General features: G+C 42.7%; 1 protein-coding gene and 1 pseudogene across 9 annotated transcripts in view; one reads left to right on the top strand and one right to left on the bottom strand.

Moving 5' to 3' along the window:
• Nucleotides 1-21,552, top strand: part of Ift81 (intraflagellar transport 81) — a 74,282-nt gene that overhangs the window by 16,374 nt on the left and 36,356 nt on the right. For all 9 annotated transcript variants that reach the window (XR_003955576.1, XM_011248162.1, XM_006530128.2 and 6 more), the window contains 3 exons: nt 3,485-3,648; nt 5,028-5,123; nt 6,947-7,093. Coding sequence is in view for 8 of the 9 variants with exons in the window: in XM_011248162.1 (XP_011246464.1) it covers nt 3,485-3,648; nt 5,028-5,123; nt 6,947-7,093 (407 nt within the window). In the remaining variant the exon portion in view is untranslated. The remainder of the gene's footprint in view (nt 1-3,484; nt 3,649-5,027; nt 5,124-6,946; nt 7,094-21,552) is intronic.
• On the bottom strand, nt 17,552-18,290 carry Gm18941 (predicted gene, 18941; annotated as a pseudogene).

Genomic DNA, 21,552 nt, shown 5'->3' with positions numbered 1-21,552 from the left:
TCTAAAAAAGAAAAGGAAAGGAGAGGAAAAAAAAAAAAAAAAGAAATGAATAGGAACCTTGTATTGACATGCTGAGTAGCCGGTACTTGTCATTGCTGGCTTTCTGGATCATTTCTCATTCATCCCGGGCTAAGTTCCAGTTCCAGGAGTAAGCATACAGTTAGTTGTGGATGTCCTTTATTTAATTCTTTGTTTACTAAATTTTACTTTTTAGGAGAAAAATTCTCAACAGATTTTCCCTACATGTATAGGACATGTTCTTCATGTTTCTCTTATAAAAGGAATATGAATGTTCTAACCATTTCATTATATTACAGCTACATTACAGTATCAAGAAGTAATTCATGTGTCAGAAACTTAGTAAATAATCCGTTAGTAGTTGGGGCGGGTTGTGTCATACAAATTTTCCTGGGGAGATGCAGCACATGTCCACTCACAGACCAGTGTAAGATGCCAAAGTCCAGCTTAGTGAACGGTGGATTTCTTAGGGTTACTTAGAGGAATATAGGCAAGGATCACTTACAGAAGAAGAAGGGACTCAAAGACAGCTGCATCACCAAAGCCCACCTCAGAATGGGTGACAGCTCACAGAAGCTGGGAGCCTGGAGCACACTGCCTATTTGAGTCTATAGGCAGCTCAATGGGTTGGAGAATGTCCTTTCCACATGACCCTTGGAAACCAGCACAATTCCTCCTCCTTTCTGACAGCTTGCCGGTCTCAGAGTCTTCTCAGTTTGAGTAGTGTATTAATCAGGGTTCTCTAGGGTAATGTAACTTATAGAATGAATATGTATCTGTGTGTATCTGTGTGTATACTGTTATATACAGGCTGTGGTCCAGCTAATCCAACAATGGTTGGCTATGAATGAAAAATCCAAGTATCTAGTAGGTGCTCTCAGTTCCTGAAGCTGGATATCTGAACTGGTCTTCACTGGAATCCCAAAGAAGTAGACTTTAATGCCAGTGAAGTAGTGGACTTGGTAGCAAACCCAGAGCACACAGGCAAAGAGTAAAAATTTCCTTCTTCCATTTCCTTCCTTACATAGGCATCCAGAAGAAGGTATGGCTGATATTAGAGGTGGGTTTTCTCAGCTCAGAAGATATGGATTAGACGCTTGTCTTCCTACCTCAAAGATCCAGATTAGAAGTGAATCTTCCTATTTCAAATTAAGTTAAAAACCCCTCACAAGTGTGCTCTCCAATTATGGGTTTTAGTTAATGTCAGATGTAGTCAAGTTGACAACCAAGAATAACCATCACAACTAGTCCAAGAGTAACTCTCAGCAGCTTTATTCTTACTTCAGGAGGGAGGGGCCTGGTGAATCTGGTCAATTTCAGGAACTTCCTGAAGCTATTTTGAGTTGGTTACCTTCCTGGTTAGGGGGCTTCTCTGCAGGAAGTAGTGCTTCAATGTATAGTTTCTAGGAAACAGTTACACAATAGGAGATAGGAACTGAAGTTTAAATTTGGATAAAAAGAACACAATGTTTTCCACAGGCAGGAGGGAAAAATCAAGTGAGGAAAACACAGATAAAAAGAAGATACTATATGTTATGCATGTACTTTGTAAGTGGGCAGGAACTGAGGCCTAGCCTTTCCTGCTCATAGCTCATGCATGCTGGGCAGGCATTCTGTCATACTTCTCAGCTCTCTCCCCAGATTGCCATCAGCCTTTAATCAAGATAGCTGACAAGCCTCTCATTACTGTGGCCTTTGCGATGCCTCCTCTGGTCCTGTCCCCTTCCTCAAGCAGATATTGATCTGTTTTTTGTTACTGTAGGGTTAATTTGTGTTTTCAAACTTTTTTTTTTTTTTTTGTTTTGGTTTGGTTTTTTGAGACAGGGTTTCTCTGTGTAGCCCTGGCTGTCCTGGAACTCACTCTGTAGACCAGGCTGGCCTCGAACTCAGAAATCCGCCTGCCTCTGCCTCCCGAGTGCTGGGATTAAAGGCGTGCGCCACCACGCCCGGCACAAAACTTTTTAAAGTAGAGAAGTAATTAGGGCCAGAGAGATGGCTCAGTGGTTAGGAGCTCTGGCTGTTCTTCCCGAGGACTGGGTTAAGCCCCAGCACCCACATGCAGCTTGCAACTGTCTGTGACTCCAGTTCTCGGGCCCTGACACCTTACACAGATCTACATGCAGGCAAAACACCAATGCACATAGAATAAAATAGATTATTAAAAATAGAAATAATATTTAAGAGTCTTACGTGTAAAAAAAATTTTTAGACTTTGATTCCATGCACCTGTGCTTGTAGGAAGTATGTAACTACCTGGACATGACAAAGAAGATGGGATGGAGAGTTAGTGAGAAGGCATGTGGGGATGGGCGCCTGAGAGGACCCCAGGGCACCCTTCCCTCCTCTACCTTTTCCAGTCCTGGAAAGAAGTGGGGGGAGTGCTGAGAGAATGAATGGAAAACTCGTGAATTTGCATTAATAAAATTTTACATGTACTATTTGTACAGCAGAACTAAAAATAATTGTAAGGCTTTGGGCCAGATTTGTTATGCAATCTTATACGTAGGTTACTTAAGCTAGAAACTCATCATTTTTAAAAGCCAAGCCAGAATTTGTAAATGTGTAACGGAAAGATCAGAAATAAACTATGTAAATCTCTCCAGGCTGGGAATTTACAATAAAACCATTATTCACTGAAAATCTGTATATAGTTGTACATCTGCCAAAGTAAGAAAACTATTAAATCTTAAAAATATTTACTATAAATTAATACTTTAAAAAACTAAAAGCAACTAAATCTAAAACATTTATTCAAGTGGGCACTTTTCTTTCTCTTCTCCGGATTTGAACTTGTTGACCTCTAGCTCTGCCTGCATTGGTCTGAAGCTGGCACAGTACCATGTGTTGCTGTTTATGAACTATTCAAAGTTTAAGAAGCCAGGCAAGCCTTTAATCCCAGCGCTGGGGAGGCAGAGGCAGGAGGATCTCTGTGAGTTCAAGGCTAGCCCAGTCTACAGAGTGAGTTCTAGGACAGCCAGGGCTACACAGAGAAACCTTGTCTTGAAAAATAACGCATGTAAGTATACACACATATACACAAAGACGGGAAAGGGAAGGGAAGAGAAAGAAGAATAAAATACCCATGTGTAGGAGAATTCCTGGGGGAAATTTGTGTTTTACTTTGACCCACTGGCTTCTTAAATACTTAGAAGGTGAAATAGGACACTGATAGACCTGCTCCTGTAACTATTATTTGTGTATTTTGTAATTTAAGGAACTAGTTTATAAAGTTAGAAAGATCCTAATATACTTTTGCTCTAACTATATAAATATTTTATGTAAGTTATGATTTATACTAAACTAATTAACCTGGAAAGACTTCAGTGATCTCTATGGTACTGTATAGATGCTGCACAGAGAGCTTTAACACATAGCCCCACTCCTCGTTCTGATCACAAAGCAGGATGCGGAATATCACAATACCTGCCCTTTTGAACTAAACTTTCACTTACTTTGTCTTTTAAAGGTTTAATGAAGAGGCTAGAGGAGGAGATAAAATTTAACTCATACATGGTCACTGAAAAATTTCCAAAAGAATTAGAAAGCAAGAAAAAGGAATTACATTTTTTACAGAAGGTGGTTTCTGAGCCAGCTATGGGCCACTCTGACCTTCTCGAACTTGAGACTAAAGTAAGTGCTGGTCTTCTTATAGTTCAGCTGTATCTGTCTTATGATAAGGACCTGTACCTGTGGTGTCCTCCTTGTGACTCTAGAGCTAGCCTGGGCTAAGGGTTGATAGTGCTGCTGATCCGTTGTCCTTGTTGTGGAGATTCTAGAATGTTGTATTCTTCAGAATAATCATAATATATTATCATTTTTTTGTCTTTAAGTAAAAAAAAAATGCGTACTTCTCATGTGTACTTTGACTGGACTTTGCTTCAGAATCCACTGGATGCTAATGTATTATAACATCTTGTTCCCTATAAATAAAACACTAATCATTTGATTATTTTTAAAAGTTCTCAGCCAGGCAGTGGTAGCACCTGCCTTTAATCCCAGCACTCAGGAGGCAGAGGCAGGCGGATTTCTGAGTTCGAGGTCAGCCTGGTCTACAGAGTGAGTTCCAGGACAGCCAGGGCTACACAGAGAAACCCTGTCTGGAAAAACAAGCAAAAAAAGCCCAATTCTCATGAAAATTGATTGAAAGGTTTTTACTTGATGACTCTTTGATTTATTTAATAAGCTCTCCAGTTAAATGTCTAATTCTGACCACATTGCCCTTTTAACTCACTTAGGCAACATGGATACTCAGGTCAGATGTGGCTTACATAGGAGGTCACAGGTTAGGGGCTTCAGACTTTTGAAGGATGGATATACCAAGCCGTGGTTGGTTTGTTTGTTTTTCTTTGTTGAAGGACTGATGTTACCTGGCTTTATTACTTTGGAAAGAGTTAATGAGTAGTATAAATGGTGTGTATCAGTGAATTTTAGTTGTTCCATGTCAGCTCTCAGCTGGGTCTGTGAACTCCCTGTCCTCTGCCTCTGGGGAATGTCTGACTGGGTTCACATTGTTACCTGGTGATTTGTAAGTCACAGCAGAGGTATGTGGGTAACTTCAGATTTCATATAATAATGTAAGAATAATTCCTATAAATGCTTCAGGATTGTGTACATATCTGATTCAATCTGTAGAAGTAATCGAATTGTATATTATTTATTATTAAATTTAAGTTGTTTCTAAAAGTGCTCCCAATAGTCGGCTTATACGGTAGCTGGGACTTTGCTCCTGGTGATTTCCGTAATGGAAACTGTTACATGAACTCAAGCTGAATGTGGCTGCTGCTAGGCCGAGTTCGCTAGTGCACATCAGCTTGGGATGTTGGTATAGTTGTCTGGCTATTTGATTGGTTGCTTGGTTTTTCTGAGAGAGTTCTACTGAGTAGCTGAAGCTAATCTTAAGTATCTATCCTCCTGCCTCAGCTTCCCTAGTGCTTAGGGTTTCAAGTATGTACTACCACTCCTGGCTGTCAGGGAGAGTTTTAACATCTTTAACTTTTACACTGTTTTAGGTCAATGAAGTAAACACGGAGATCAATCAGTTGATTGAAAAGAAAATGATGAGAAACGAGCCAATTGAAGGCAAGCTCTCACTGTACAGGCAACAGGTAAGGCGATCTGTAACTGCTGGGGAAGTTCTTCTGTTTCTTGTCTGATGGAGTTAACTCATAGCTTCAAGATGGTGTTGGGCACTTTGACCTTGGGAGGGAGTCTCATGTCTCTGTTATGTGAGATCTCAGTTCCCACCCAGAGTGCACTTCACTCCCTTGTCTTTTAACATGGAGTCCTTGCATGAGGGGAACTAGTCCTTCATCACTTCCCTTTCATTTATTTTTAATCAAAAGAAAAATAGAATTTTTAAGGGGTTTGTGCACAATGTACCCATCTCCTGTCGTGTTTGTTTTACTCTTTCGAATTTGTACTATGTCACAATTTGGCTGATAATATTCTAAGAATCTAAGAAAATTCTAGAAGGCTGGGTGTAGTGGTGCATGCCTTTAATGCAGGAGGCAGAGGCAGGAAGATCTTTGAGTTCAAGGCCAGTCTGCTTTACATAACAAGTTCCAAGACAGCCAGGACCATATTCAGGAACCCTTTCTCCAAAAAAAATAAACAAACACAAACCATCTCTGAAAATCAAATAAATAAATAAATAAATAAATAAATAAATAAATAAATAAATAAATAAATAAACAAATGAAAGACAGAAAACATTTCCCGAGTTCTAGCTCATTTAAATGTTCATTCAGCTTTAAGAACATCCATTTGGATTATGTAAATAATATGTACAATTCTGATGATTCTGATGTTTGACTTTATTTTTAAGATTTATTTATTTATTATATGTAAGTACACTGTAGCTGTCTTCAGACACTCCAGAAGAGGGAGTCAGATCTCATTAGGGATGGTTGTGAGCCACCATGTGGTTGCTGGGATTTGAACTCCTGACCTTCGGAAGAGCAGTCAGGTGCTCTTACCCACTGAGCCATCTCACCAGCCCCGATGTTTGACTTTTAACCTATATCTTATTTATTAAAATGCTGGAGAGATGCCTCTGCAGTTAAAAGTTCTTGCTGCTCTTACAGAGGACCCCAGTTTTGTTCCCAGTCCCCAGGTCAGGCAGCTCACAGAAGCCTGTGACTTCAGCTCCAAAGGGTTCAATACCTCTGGTTTCCATGGATCTACACATATACATGATGCGCACACACACACACACACACAGGAGTGAATCTTGGGCTGGAGAGATGGCTCAGTGGTGCAGAGCAAGTGCTGTTCACAGAGGACCCAGTTTGATTCCCAGTGCCCTTGTGGCACTGACAGCCTCCTGTCACCCCAGTTCTAGTGCTCTCGTCTGACCTCCATGGGCCCACGCACACACATGGTGCATGCAAACACTGAGGCATACACACATACATTTAACAGAAATATCTTATAAAAATAAATTGTTTATTAAATGTACCAAATGTAGTAGATAGTTTGGCCTTTCTTTTTTTTTAAATATTGGTATTAACTTTAGTGAGCTGCACTTCACGGTATTTTTGAAAAGAAGGTATTCTTATTTTCTTCCAGTGAGTGGAAATGTACAAACTGTACACTGGGTCTTGCTCCGCGTCCCTTCCTGGAAGGTGTTTTCATTGCCTCTCAGCATCTGTCACTCGAGGGCTCGAGTATTTCTCTAGTGCATATTTGGGGGTTTGAGTGTTTCCCCAGGGCCTTTGCCTTTCAGAATGTGAGTTTGACCATCCATGTTTGTCGTGGTAAACACCCACCGGTGAGAAGGACCAGAGGAGCAGGCAGTGTTGGTCAGGAGCAGCAAAGCTGACCCTGAACATTTATATTGGTGAAAATCCTCCCCCAAAAGGTAATTTCACAAGATAACAGAAAACTGAATGTATTTACTATTTTATTCTCGTATTGACTATCCAACTAGGCATCCATCATTTCTCGTAAGAAAGAAGCCAAAGCTGAGGAGCTGCAGGAGACCAAGGAGAAGCTGGCCAGCCTTGAGAGAGAGGTGTTGGTGAAAACAAACCAGACCCGGGAGTTCGACGGCACTGAGGTTCTGAAGGGAGATGAGGTAAGTTGAAGCATCCCATGACTGAAGGTTATGACAGTGAAGTTTGTTCTAGATCACTGACGCGGTTAACTTCTTAAGTGTATGTTGGTGTGAAGTTAATTCATTTAGTAAAAGTTACAAAAACTGAAGTATTAAATGTTTTGTCCTTTTTGAGGTAATATTGACAATTTCTTGATATAAGATATGAAAGACTGGAGTTTTTCGAAACAGTATTCCAGAGTTTCACTTGTCTTTTGATTTAAATTGTGTGTGTGTGTGTGGGGAGGGTGTGCTTGTGAGCATGCATGACTGCAGAGGCCAGAGGTGTTGTGTTTCGTAGAACTGAAGTCACAGTAGTTGTGAACTACCTGATATCAGTGCTAGGACCCAGACTCAGTCCTCTGGAAGAGTAGGGCGTGCTCTGAGCCATCTCTCCATCACCAGTGCTTTTACATTTTAATGACTTAATATTGGATTTATTTAAGTATTAAATTATAAAAGCAAAGCAAACCTAGTAGAATCAAATAGATAAGAATTTGTCTTTGTTGATTAATAAAGTAAGAAAGCTTTATTACTAAATTGCTGTTAGTAGTATGCATTTGACTAACAACCGTGAAAGTGACCTCATCCTGCATGTTTATCTGTTTTAAAATGCTACATTCCTATGCCCTTTGCGTTTTGAGCAATGCTTTAATAATTGCGTTTATGGCGTCAGACTTGTAAGTTAGTGGGGCAGTTAATCTTGATTGCTGATGGCTGAACTCGAGTAGCAAAATACCATTCTTCATTGTTTTCCATAAAATTAGCTCAAGTGCAGCTGAGGGTAAAGCCAGACATCTTGAATAAAGCCCAGAGTCTTGTCTCTGCCCAGTGCTTTCTTACGTAGCAGTTCAAGTGGCAGGCCACAGCTGGACTCCAACACCTTGCCTGTATTCTCTAGCTTCTAGACCCCAGCAGAGGCTCCTTTGAAAAGCTGCACATAGCCAAACCTCATTTTGGACTTTGAGAAGTTCTTGAGTTAATACTGTGAAAAATTGGCCGTGTTCCTTCCCTGTGCCCAGCACAAGTGGATTCTTCCTCTGCTGCAGAGTGTCCCCTGAGCTTCTGACTGTAGCTTTCCAACGTGGCTTTCAGTCTAAAGGGAGCAGCACTGCTAGTGAGGCAGCATGTGGTCGACACATCCTTCAGGAGCTGGGTAGGAGACTCCTGCCTGCTTCCTAGGTTTTATCAACTGTGAAGGCCCAGTGCCAGGGCAAGTGCTGTGACCACAGTGCTGTGGACCCTGCCTCAGGCTCACTGGGCATTCTCTCTATGCACATGTGGGGGGAAGGAACCCAGTGACAAGCTGTAAGCCTTTATTTTCAAGACATCATGTTGTGTAGAGGTATCTGACAGCAGACCAAGAATACTTTTTAAGTGGAAAAAGATAGCTTTGGAATTGCTATGGTCAACTTAATTTTTGAGAAATGTGTGATCAAAACTAGAACAAATCAAGTAAATTATTTGGCATTTACCTAAGAGAACAGAAGGTATTGGGGAACATTATGCGTAATTTCTAAAGAACAAATCTTGGTAGACCAATTTTATTTTCAACTTTGATAGAGGATAGACCATATGGGCAAGGGGAGGAAGCTTGCTCTACTTAACATTACATAAGATGGGCGGCCTTCTCTGGAGTTTCTTATTTGGCATCACATGGTAGTCACTCAACCCCTCTTACTTAAATGTTACCTATCGGAGCACTTGATGAGAGGGTGTTAAGAGAGAGTGGCACGAAGCTGCCTGCTTGTGGCTTGTGCCTGTAAACACAGCACTCAGGAGTGCCTTGAGGCAGGAAGATTGTCAGAAGTTTGAGGCCAGCCTGGGCTACATAGCAAGTGCCAGGCCAGCTTGGATGGACTACATAGACTCTGAGAGAAGGTGGGGAAGGAGGGAGGATGGGTTGGTTGTATAGTGTTTATAAAGGATGCCATGACAGAACCTCGTGCAGAGTGAGGACCGCTTAAGTGCATCCAGGGAGAGCATTGCACAGCTGAGACTTGTCCAAAGTACGGTCTGTGTTTTTACTGACCTTGAAAAGATTCTTGACTTTTCTGAGGATTTTCCGTCTGTAAAATGGGGATGATGGTCTCTAGGAAAAACACATCAAATATTTGATATCAAAGCTTCTTACAAAGCGGGCTGAGTCACCACGTCGCACGTGGAGCCATCATTCTATGGGGGGGGGGGTTTAATGCACGTTGGCGTCGTCTGAGTGCCACTCATCCACATCGGCAAGTGTGAATGTACAGAGTGTGCAGGATGGTTAATGCCAGATGACTAGGTGTGTCTTCCCTGCTCACGATGAAGACTGACTGCATTAGTGCCTACAGGGTCCGTACAGCACCAGACGCTCCGGTGCGTTGGCTTCTGAGACTTCTCTGGTCTCGTTATCACTGCGTGGATATTGTGGAAACTAAAACTCTAGTTCACAGCTTAACATTTGAGAGCAGCGTTCAAACTGGAGCTATTAGAAAACTATGAAATAATTTTCTACTTGATACATAACCTAGATTCAAGATGGAGTAAGACAGTGCTGGTAAGAATTATTGTAGCAGCTGTTCACTGAGCCATTGCCATGTGCTCAGTCTTTAAAAACATACCTTTGGTAACAATAAATAAATAAATAAATAAAATGAATGGCAAACAAGTTAACAAAAACCTCAAATACCCATATCTTTGGTAATGGATGTCCAACAATAGGAATGTACTTGTGATGGTAATCTTGTTAGTGTGATTAGAGTAAGAGACATGTAGAAGATCAGTGCAGTCCAGTTCAAACTTTTTATGTGTATGTGAGTTTTTTCTGTATGTGTATCTATGTGCCATGTGCATGCCTGGTGTCTGGGGAGACCAGAGGAAGGAGATGGAGCCCCTGGAGTTACAGAGACTTGTTAGCCACATGTGGGTCCTCTGGAAGAGCGGCCAGTGCGCTTATCTGCAGAGCTGATTAATCTGCCCAGCTTCCTGAATAGATTGTTATAGTATGAAAGTCGGACTGTTTCTTATCCCCAATCCAACCCTTCCAGAGAGAAACAAGTGATAATGCATCTTTAAATCATGTCAGGCCTGTCTCTGGAGACAGACACAGAAATACTGTTCTGTGGGTTTGAGAAATTTGAGTAGCATTGTACTGTGTTTTGAGTAGAAGCCAAAGAATCTCCTCAAACACCTGTGTAGATTCTAAAAATAATAATTGCATATATTTTTGACACATTCTAATGTAGTTTTTTTGTTCTAGCCATGGAACAGTTTTAACTATTAGCTTCTTATTTGAGTTAACAAATTCCTTTATGGTGTTAGTTTCTTTTGTTTTCCTCAGATACTTTGTAATTTAGATAATATTAACATTTTTTTCTGTAACTTTTATGGGTTTTGAGTGGCTCAGGGTATCTGGGGTTTGTATAGCCTTTCCTCAAGCTCAACATTGTATTTTCACACTATAGCAGGGCAACATCTAGAAGAAGGGTCCCAGCAGACAGGGGGGGCATGTTCACATCCTCTGTTGAGAACAGCCACCTCATTTGTTTTATCTGAACAACGAAAATAAGACTTTGTTTGAGAATAAAATTTCATGTTAAAAAGATTTGAAAGTTACTGGGCAGTGGTGGTGCACGCCTTTAATCCCAGCACTCGGGAGGCAGAGGCAGGTGGATTTCTGAGTTCGAGACCAACCTGGTCTACAGAGTGAGTTCCAGGACAGCCAGGGCTACATAAAGAGATCCTGTCTTAAAGCTAAATTAATTAGTTAATTAATTAAGAGTGAAAGTCAATGAATAAAATAGGTGGGAATCACCCTCCACGGAGCATATAGGAATATCTCAGTGTGACTTTTCAAAATGTTATCACTTATAAGAGAAAACACACTTTAATTTGTAAGTTAGTTTGATATTAGATTCTGGTTAAAAATCTTCATATGGAGGCTGGAGAGGCAGCTTAGTGTTTCTGAGCACTGGCTGCTCTTCTGGAGGATCCCAGGTTCAATTCCCAGCATCCACATGGAATCTGTAATTCCAGGGGATCCAACACCCTCTTCTGGCCTTTCATGGACACCATACTTACGTGATGCATAGACACACTTGGGCAGACACTCCACACATAAAATAAAAATAAAATTTAAATCTAAACAATAACATAAATCCATATATGGTTTAAAGTGCAAGTCACTGCCATTATTCCAAATTAAGACAACTTTGAGTATTGGAACAAGATCTTAAGTGATCTTACCTTTTCTGTTTTGAAGTGTTTACATGTATTACACAGAAGTCTCATTGGGATGGAGCTAGAGCAGCTACACCAGTAGCAGCAGTAATGAGAAGGCAGGACCAAGACAGTGTCGGTGTCTTGGTGGCAGGTGCTGCTGTCAGTGGGCTTCTCTACAAGTAACAGGAAGGTGTTAGCTCCAGGGGAGCCTCTTCTAGGATGCACTCCCTGATGCTGTCTTCCTGCTCACACCTTCACTGTGGCCTTCTCCAGCATATGCTATGCTGACAGCAGTCTCTGTGGACCGTTATAGTCTGTAGCGCTCTTGAGCTCACAAGTCAGGAAACAGTAAAGACCACAGATGCGGCTTGGGTACCAGACACTTGGAATGAAAGCTTCCTTGCTTCCTTCCTCCCTCCTCCCATCCCCTGCTTCCATTTCTATCTACATGGTTTCATTGTGCAGCCTAGGTGGCCTGGAACCCAATATATAGACCAGGGTAGTCTCAAACCCACAGAGATCTGCCTGTCCATTGAAAAGTTGTTTGTTTTTGTTTTTGTTTTTTTTAAATCAGACTATGAATATTAACAAATGTCTTGGCACTATTTTGCAAGCCTCAGTTGATGAGAAAAATTAATCATTCTTCACCCTAGCCATGGCTGTTTACATCTTCAAGTAGTTTTATAATCCTGATCACAAGGTTAAATTTGCTATTTAATATGGTAGCCTGTAGCCAATTCTTTTGGTGTGATATTTTGCCATTTTTTTAGTCAACAATCTAAGCTTGTAGGCTATGTTCCCAGGGTTTTCATTCAGATTGGAGTATGTCTTTTGGGTCTAAATTCTTTTAAAGCACCAAATGAACCTGAAGGGTGTGTACGTTCCCCTGGTCCATGGGTTGAGAGGTCACCGTTGGGTGCAGCCCATTGCACCCTCTTCCCCACCATCACCAGACGCTCGGCAGTTCGGAAAATGTGCTTAGTCAAATACTATTATAAGCAGCTTTAAAAACAGCCAAGCATTTCATTCTGCAGCCACCACCAGAAATCCTAGAGCTAAATAGGGAAGATTATGAAATCTTCTTTAAGGACTTCAAAGAGAAGCAGCGTGGAGATAAGGGAATCCTGGCAAGATCTGCTGCAGCTGTCAGTTCCCGAAAAATTGGGAACCAAATTTTGACACTTGTGGTTGAATCATCCGCCCTTCCAAGTGAGCCGAGGCAAGCCTGCCTGCCTGCCGTATTTTTAGAGCCTTTCAAATCGCATTGTTCTCTATCATAGCAGGGCCTATGGGTCCTAAAATTTCCTAAGACAGAGAACAAAATTGGACCAAATAAATTTGGCTCAGCTTACTATAATAGAAGTAGTATGTGATGCAGGCAATATTAGATTTTCAGCTTTTTTCTTGGAACATTAACGGCAGGTGAAGCGTTCATTAGAGTGAGCTGTGAGCTGGTGGTCTGATTCCTAGGAGAAGCACAGAGACTTGGGAGGGCGTGGTCCGCTCTCTTAAGATAGACATTCCTGGGCCAGCCTCTGCTTAAGGCTGATTGCAACCAGCACATATAACACTGTTCATTATAGACTGTAAAGAGGGCACAGCTAACTAGCTACTACCATATGCACATAATTACATCGTTCATGCTTGCCTGCTGAGATTTTCTAATTTAAAGTTTAAAATGTAATACTAACAGGTTGGGAAAGGTTGGGATAGTATTTGTGTACGTGTTTATGTTACACTGGTTATGCTGGGTGTTGTGAACAGACGGCCATTTTAGCAGAAAACAAAGGTTGCTTTGAAACATTTTCTTTTTGCTTAGAGTAGGTAGCAGCTCTGAGAGCAAACTTCTGAGCCTGTGAGCGGAAAAATAGCCTGACCAATGGGAATGCTATCTTTGGACACAGCATGTTGTTTGTACATAGTGGCATCCCATCCCTGAACTCTTTAGCTCCCTCAAGCCTATTTCTATGCACTTTTTATTTAAATATCATTTGACCAGACAATTGGCAAAGATGTGATTTAATTGAGACATGGAAACTAGCACGGGGGTTGGACTAATGGGATTTGAGAACAGACAGTACTCATTCTGGTCCACTTGTAAGAAGAAACTTGAGAGCTTGGTGGAATTTCTCATTTCTCCTTTAAACTATGCATGGCTCTTCATAGTCCTGAGCAGCAGAACGTTCATTCCTATTGTGTAGCTGTCTTGTGAAACCCTTCCAGCTTAATTGCTCAGAATAAAATTTTCATGCTGGATATTGAAGCAAAAAAAAAAAAAATTGGAGTAGGGGCAGATTCTTGTTTTCAGGTAAGTGTTCAGAACGAGGTTGAAAGTCCAGTAATTGTTTTGTAGTTCCCGGTGGGCTTGCGAAGTGTCAGGAATAGGTCAGCCCAGATTCTGATCATTACTGTAAAAGGTTAGGAACACAGTAAGCAGATAAAAGGAGAAAGAACATTTGTCAAATTCCATTTCGATCATGAAGGAGCTGAGTCTATAATATTGTTCCTAAAGGCACAGCTAGCACTGTAAATCATTAATCCATTACCCACCCCAGTGCCTGCAGATAGATTAGTTCCACATAAGAGCGTGTTCCCTTAGCACCTACGGCCTAAACCGAAAAGCATGAATCCTACTGACCTAAGCATTCACAGTGGGGGCTGCTCTTTCCCAAATGACAACATTGGATTCCATGTGTATAATGGTACACAGGATTGATGATAGTACTGAATTGCACTTTTCTACCCAATGGCAGGCTTGGAGTTTCACTGTAATGAGGACACATTTGTTTGGGTGACCTATTACAGTGCAAAATGGGAAGCTTTTATCTTAATCTTGCACAAATGTATTGCTTATATCCTATGCCTTTATTTTCCCCCTTTAAAATGACTTGTTTTTTTCAAACAAGTCTCTTGACTGGTGAAATAGCTCATTGGTTAAAAGCACCTACTTGCTCTTTGGAAGGACCAGAATCCACATCAGGCAGCTCACAGCCACCTGTAACTCCAGCCTCTGGGAATTTGATGCTGTTTTCTGGCCTCTGGGAACCTGCACACACACTTAGGCGCATGTGCACACACACACACACACACACACACACACACACACACACACACCCCAAATGATGATGATGATGATAATGATGATACTACTACTACTAAAATCGTTTAAAGCCTGGGGATGGCACTCTGTTTAAGCTTTTGTAAAAGACCCAGGTTCAAGTTCCCATCATCCACACAGTGGTTCAGAACTACTCCTAGCTCCAGTTCTTGGGGACCTGCTGCCTTCTTGTGACCTCCGCAGGCACCAGGCACACCTTTACAATTTTGTTTGTGATTGGCAAGGTGGCACAGTCAGTAGTGTTTGCTGCTGAAACATGAGGGCCCCAGTCAGTGTCCTCCACCACCAAATAAAATCCTGGTGTGATATCAGCCACATACATGTGCAAGTTCACACACATGAACACACGCAGTGAAACACTGTGTCTTTAAAGATAAAATGCTTAAATTTTGGAATGACTTCCTTTGGAAGTCATTCTTTTCATTTTAAATTTACCTTTTCATTTCCTTACATGTGAATATATCTGTGTGCACAGAGCACCTGTGGAGGTCAGGGGATGGCATGAGGGAGGCAAATCTCTCCATTCACTCTGTGGGTCCCAGGGTTAGAGCTCAGGTTGTCAGGCATGGCTGCAAGTGCCTCATTAGCATGAAACTGATTTCTTTTAATAAAAGACTTGCCTATTAATTTGAGTGTGTACACATGCACATGCCCAGCACAGGCGTAGACACAGGAGGAAGCTTCTGGGAGCTGGTTCTCTCCTCCTGCCTCCTGTGCATTGCCGTCTCTGTTGTTTCTGAGCTGCACGATTCTCCGCTCTGCTTCCTGGCACTTTTCAGACATGCTAGGATCACAGATGTACACGGACACATGGGGCTTTCTGCATAGGCTCTCGGGACGGAACCTAGGCCATCAGGCTCAAATAGCAGGGACTGTTTCCTGCTGTGCTGCCTGCCAGCTGCTTACAGTGATTCTTGGAAACATCTACTTTGGAATTATTCTTCTTTAGAACTATTTTAAATAGCCTCTTCTACATTTTAAACATTTACTTATTTTAAAGTGTATAAGTGTTTTTCTACATGTGTGTTTGTGTAGCACATGCATGTGTGTGTGTCTATATGTACATATACATGTATGTATGTATGTATGTATGTATGTATGTGCCTGGTACCCTCAGAAGTTAGGAGAGGGCAGGAGATCCCCTAGAACCAGAGCTATGTGGTTGTAAACGCCCATGTGACTGCTAAGACCCTAAGTGCTTGTAACTGCTGAACCATCTCTCCAGCTCCACTCTAGGGCATATATTTTTAAAACTTTTATAACTAAGCATAGAACATTTAAGGTTTTTAGGCAGTGGTGGTGGAGGGTTTTTTTTTTGCTGTTGATTTTGTTTTTTGAGACAGGGTTTCTCTGTGTAGCCCTGGCTGTCCTGGAACTCACTCTGTAGATTAGGCTGGCTTCAAACTCAGAGATTTTCCTGCCTTTGCCTCCCCAGTGCTCAGATTAAAGTGTGCGTCACCACTGCCTAGTCAAGGTTTTATCTTTCAAGCATAATCTAAGAAGAAAAATTTCAACTAATTTTTTATGTTAAGATGCATTCATTTGCCAGATGTAGTAGTGTACTTTTTTAATCGCAGCACTTGGGAAGCAGAGGCAGGTGGATCTCTGTGTTTGAGGCCCGTCTGGTCTGGTGTACATAGTGAGTTCAGGACAGCCAGAGCTACATAGTAAGATCCAGTCTCAAAAAATCAAAACAACAACAACAAAAAATTATTTATAACAGTATATGTGTGTCATTAGCAAAACAACAGCCCTTTCATTTAGGACCAGTGTGTTGTTATTTAAACAATGGAATTGCACTGTTGATATTTTAACCCGTGTTTGCTGACAGAAATAAATATAAAAGTCACACAACTTTCATTACCACCTCCCTTCCCTCTAAAGGTCATTTACTTACCTCTTTGATCAGTCTGGCTTGTAAAATTCAGCAATATTTTTGAAGTATGTCCGCAGTTACTTTAATGAGAACACTTTGAAGCACTTTTTCCCAAGTGCTCACAGACCCAGGACGGTGGTGGTAGCAGCAGGCTCCTTTTAGCCTAAAAGTGGGAGGAGAAGTCTTTCAAATCTTATTTTTAATGATGGTTCTTAAATGTTTTAGCTTCCCTTTTAGCCTATAGCCCACCAGAGGTAGTGGGAAAGAAAGAAAGGATACAGAGTGGGAGGGTGGAGAAGTGAATCTACTTATAGAAAGGTTCTTTGGAGCAGCTCCTATCTGTGTTGTCTGGAAATCGGCAGTTCAGTTTACAGGTTAGCAGTGACAGCTCAATCCACTGGCAAACACTTCATGGATACACTAATAGTCTAATTCAGTAGCAAACTCGAATCAGCAGCAGTACCTAGCAGAGAGAAACAGGCATCAGTCTTGGCACGAGTCAGTAGGAGGGATCCGGAGGGACATCAGGAGAAGTTTTCAGTTTGTATCTCAGCGGGCAAAGAGCAGCGAAGACAAAAGACCAGCAAGCATTTAAGGCTACCTCAGCCAAACTCAGCCTCTGTCACTGTTCATCAGCCAAACTCAGCCTTTGTCACTGGTCGTTCTTTTTATAATCCCTCCAAATTTCACATGTCCTCCATGAGTCTTGCCTCAGCATGTGCGTCTGTCTCAGCTGACATCACTCTGCCAATCAGCCTGAGTCTGCAGAAGCATCAAGAAGCTGTAGCACACCACCAGAAGGTTTTTGGTGCGTTTCTATGGAGTCCCAACAAATGCAGCTCCACTACACAATGTAAGGCGGACCAATACATGTGCGCCATTAGCAAAGACTCTTGCATCATGTGTCCTTTCACGTGCTTGCTTTAGCAGAACAGCCTTTCTCCTGTGTCTTCAGCAGAATGTTCCTTCATGAGTCTGCCTGAAAAACTCCTTCGCCTGTTTGCCCCAGCAAAACACCATCCAACACAGCTGACTTTCCAAAGAACCCTTAAGTTTCCATTTCAGGGGCCCAGAAAGGGGGAAGGGAGAGTATTTCAGAACAGCCAGTAGATCTGATGGAGAAAGGCAGATGCAGAAACATGGACTGTAGGCAGGGAATGGAGCTCCTGTCCCTGTCCTGTCTTGGATCAGCGTGCCAGCCAAGACAGGGGATGGGGTCTCATCAGTTCTTTACTCCACTATCCTGATGGAAGAATGCATTAGTGACTTCCTTTGTGGCCACTTGGGGATGAGTTGTCTCTGTGCCAGAGGCCACCAGGCCTACAGTTGCTCCTCAGTGTCCTTGCCATCACAGGTGACACCACTGAGTGTGATGCAGACTTCCTGCAGCAGTCTTGCCACACTGGTATTCAGGGATAGCTCGCTTCTTTCCCTTCTTGTTCACCTGAGAGAAGAGCTCGTCCCTGCCTGCCGTGGATTTGTCGTGCTTGGCCTCAATGCAGGCCTGCTGGGCCTCCATGTGACTGCCATTCTCACCTCCTTCCTGGTTCCCAGGATATAGCTGGGGACATTCCCTCTCTGGCTCCACAGTGGTGAGCCTGGTGAGATGGGCATGCAGCTCGCTCTCCTGCTGGATGAGCCACTCCTCGTTACTGCTCTGGCGCTGCCGCCTGTGCAAAGGAGGCTAGTGATGTCATCCCGGAGGTTGGGCTGACGCTGCTCCTTGGGCAAGGTGTAGGCTCACTGCAGATTGGCGGGGGGGGGGGGGGGGGCAGGCAGTGGCTGCATCCTCACTGCATCTCCAGCTGGCACTGCCCAGGAAGAAGTGCACCTCCACAGACTGCCGATCCAGCTCCAGGACACACTGGCACTCAGCAGCTGTCTACTAAGGCTATTCTTGAATCCCCAGGTAGTATAGGCCCCCACAGTGTGTTCCCAGCAATGCTGCTGCCACAGCAGGCCACCACCTCTGGGTACTTTTTGTGCCTAGCACCACACCTCTATCCTTTCCCTCCTGGCCCAGTTACCACAACCTGTAGAAGCAATTCTTACAGTGAGCAAACACCTTAAGATAATGTTGAGGTGTATTTCAATAGTAAAAGCTACAACAAAGGTGAGAAATGACAGGAATCATAATTCCTAGTTTACAGAACACATCACAATAAAACATTCTTTTTACACTGGTTCCTCCTCAATTATTTGCAGAGGTGCCTTATGGGAACCATAATGCACCAGGCTTTGGTTCTCAGTTGCAACTACCACTTTAAAATCTTCCCACCATAAATATAAAACAAGATATGATGAGGCTGGAGAAATGGCTCAGTGCTTAAGAACATTTGCTCTTCCAGAAGACCTGGGATCGATTCCCAGCACCCGCTTAGCAGCTGACAGCCATCCACAATTCTAGTTCTAGGAGAGCAGGTTCCTCCTCTGGCCACAGAAAGTGCACATACATATGTGCAGACAAACCATTCATGCAAATAAAAGACATCAGTTTTGGTCTTCAAGAAAGGGTTTCTTTGTATAGCCCTGGATATCCTGGAACTCACTCTGGCCTCAAACTCACAGATTCATCTGCCTCTGCTTCCAAGTGCTGGGACTAAAGGTGTGTGCCACCACACGGGGCAAATCTTTCCCTTCCCTTCCCTTCCCTTCCCTTCCCTTCCCTTCCCTTCCCTTTTCCCTTCCCTTTTCCCTTCCCTTTTCCCTTCCCTTTTCCCTTCCCTTTTCCCTTCCCTTTTCCCTTCCCTTTTCCCTTCCCTTTTCCCTTCCCTTTTCCCTTCCCTTTTCCCTTCCCTTTTCCTTTCCCTTTTCCTTTCCCTTTTCCCTTCCCACATCTGCTAGTCCTTATAATCCTTTCAAATAGTACCACTCCCTAGTGACTAAGCATTCAAAGATAGGAGCCTACGGGCGCTATTATTATTCAGACTACTACAGCATCTATTTTTATGTAGTTCTGGATATCAACCTGTGTTTCATGCATGCTGGGCGAGTGCCCTATGCACTGAGCTACATCCTTACTGACTTTGTTTTGCTTTGCTGTGCTTTGTTTTGCAATGGTGTTCATCTAGCTCGGGCTGGCCTCAAATTCAGGTTTGTTTGTTTCCCTCAGACTCCTGAATGTCAGAATTACAGATGTGTGCCACTATGCCTGTATTAATGAGTCCCCTCACGCAGTGCTTAATTTAGTCAACATACCAATTACTCCAGCTTCTTCTTCCATATGTCATCCACATATCAATCTTGTGCCCCACAGGTCATGTTATCACCTTGGTATGTTTATTTCCCATGCTCTCACTGAGCCTTCCCTATGCCTGCGACTGACTAGTCTGTGTCTGTGTCATTTCAGCCCCTCAATTCTGTCCATCACTCTCCATCCTTGGAATCCAGCCTACTGATCTTACTTCCATAAACATTCCCAGTCTGCTCAGATATAACCTCTGCAGGCTTCCTCTGTCCATTCGATTCCCTGTCTTTAGTGCCTGGACACTCTGACTGTGCCACTTTGCTCCTGAGCCTTTGACATTGGCCATCCTTCCAGGCACCATTGTCACCGCTCTGAGAGAGGAGCCTGAGGGAGAGCTTACTCTGACCATCTCTGGTACACAGTTGCGCTTACAGAGACTTCCTGTGCAAGCATCCTACGGGAGCCAGAGAGCTTGTGCTTGCTTTTTTGTGTTTTAGACTTTGCGGTACACCATAGTGCTAATTTTCATTTCTAGTGTGGTAAACATCGATAGGTAGGATCTACATAAATAAAATCTTGAAATCTCTGATGATTTTAAGAGGATCGCTGGGCATGGTGGTACATTTCTGTCATCTCAGCTCTTGGAAGAATGAGACAGGAGGGTGATGAGTTCAAGACCAGCCTGAGCCAAATAGAAAAGATTATATAAAGGGTTCTTGAGACCGGAAAGTTTGAGAATCACTGTTACAGATGCAGCAGCAAAACACAGCAGACTGGTGACAAGATGAGTCAGAGGCAAGCAGGTTGTTCCACAAGATCTCTGCAGGTGCTCAAGAAATGATGGAGAGCCAAGCTTCCTAATAAAGAAGTATGGGCTAAAGAGGGCAATTGGTTCACTTTTTAGATCGATTATAAAAATATTATAAATAGCCTTCTGAAGAGCAGTGTGGCAGAATATCAGAAATGCATGTTCCTTTTGACTATGTCTGGGGAAAATATCCCATAGAAGTTAAGAAGTGTATATTTAATGTAGCATGGTGACACAAAGCTGTAATCCCAGCACTCAGAAGATCTGGGTTGAAGGCTGGCCTCTGTTACATAGCAAGATCCTTGTCTCAAAAAAATAAAGTGTTTGAAGAGTCAGTGTTTTTGTACTGTTTTGTATATTATTTAACAGCCCAGAAATAACCTAAAGTTCAAGTGGTAATTAGGAGCGTCCAGGAATGAGAACAGGGTGATGTGTTTCCTTCTCCTTAGTTAGCCAGGAGCAGCAGAGCACTTAGAAGGTCACCTATTGCTTCTTTGTATGCAACTGTGATTCATGTGACCCCGCTGTACCCTCCCCTAGGTACAATGTACAATGAAGGCCAAATAATAACTGGTTCTCATAGAGTACGGTGAGTAATCTGTGAGGTTGTTCTTCCACCAACAGCATCTCTGGCTTTTAGCTTTTAAAAATAGTTATGGAGCCCAAGCTAGAGAAGGGAGACTGGCCTAGATGTTACACGGGGTACCAGATGAGCAGGGCTGATATTATCCTGGGCGCTTTGCCCAGGACACTTTTAATAGAACGTATAGTTACTCGGGATTCTGAGGCTGGGCTTATAGCTGGTGTACACATTTATTCTTGAAAGGGAGAATTAGCAAGTTATTAGAATTAGACTCTGGGTACTTTGGATTGCTCAGATTTTTTTTCAGCAGCTTTTGTAACCCAGCCATTGAAAATTTGCTGTGTGGGGGCTGGATTCCTGAGGAGCAAGGCTAACTTAATTATAGAGAAATATTTGAGGAGCCAGTCATGGTGATGCATGCTTGTAATCCTAGCCTCGGAAAGTGGAGGCAAGAGTATCAGTTCAAGGCTAGCCTGGCTACAGGGGTCATCCCCTCCCTCCTTCCCCCTCCCCCTCCCCGTCTACCTCCCTCTCCCTCTGTCTGATTCTGTCTTTCTCTCTGTGTGTCTGCCTGCCTATCTGTCTCTCTGTATCTGTCTCTTCCCCATCCCGTCCCCATATAATCAAACTCAGTGTGTTGTCACCTGCCTGTAGTTCCAGCACTAA

Source organism: Mus musculus, chromosome 5 (assembly GCF_000001635.26).
Source record: "Mus musculus strain C57BL/6J chromosome 5, GRCm38.p6 C57BL/6J".
Lineage (NCBI taxonomy): Eukaryota > Metazoa > Chordata > Mammalia > Rodentia > Muridae > Mus > Mus musculus.
The sequence above is the reverse complement of the archived record's forward strand: the minus strand, read 5'-3'. Positions and strand labels throughout refer to the sequence as shown.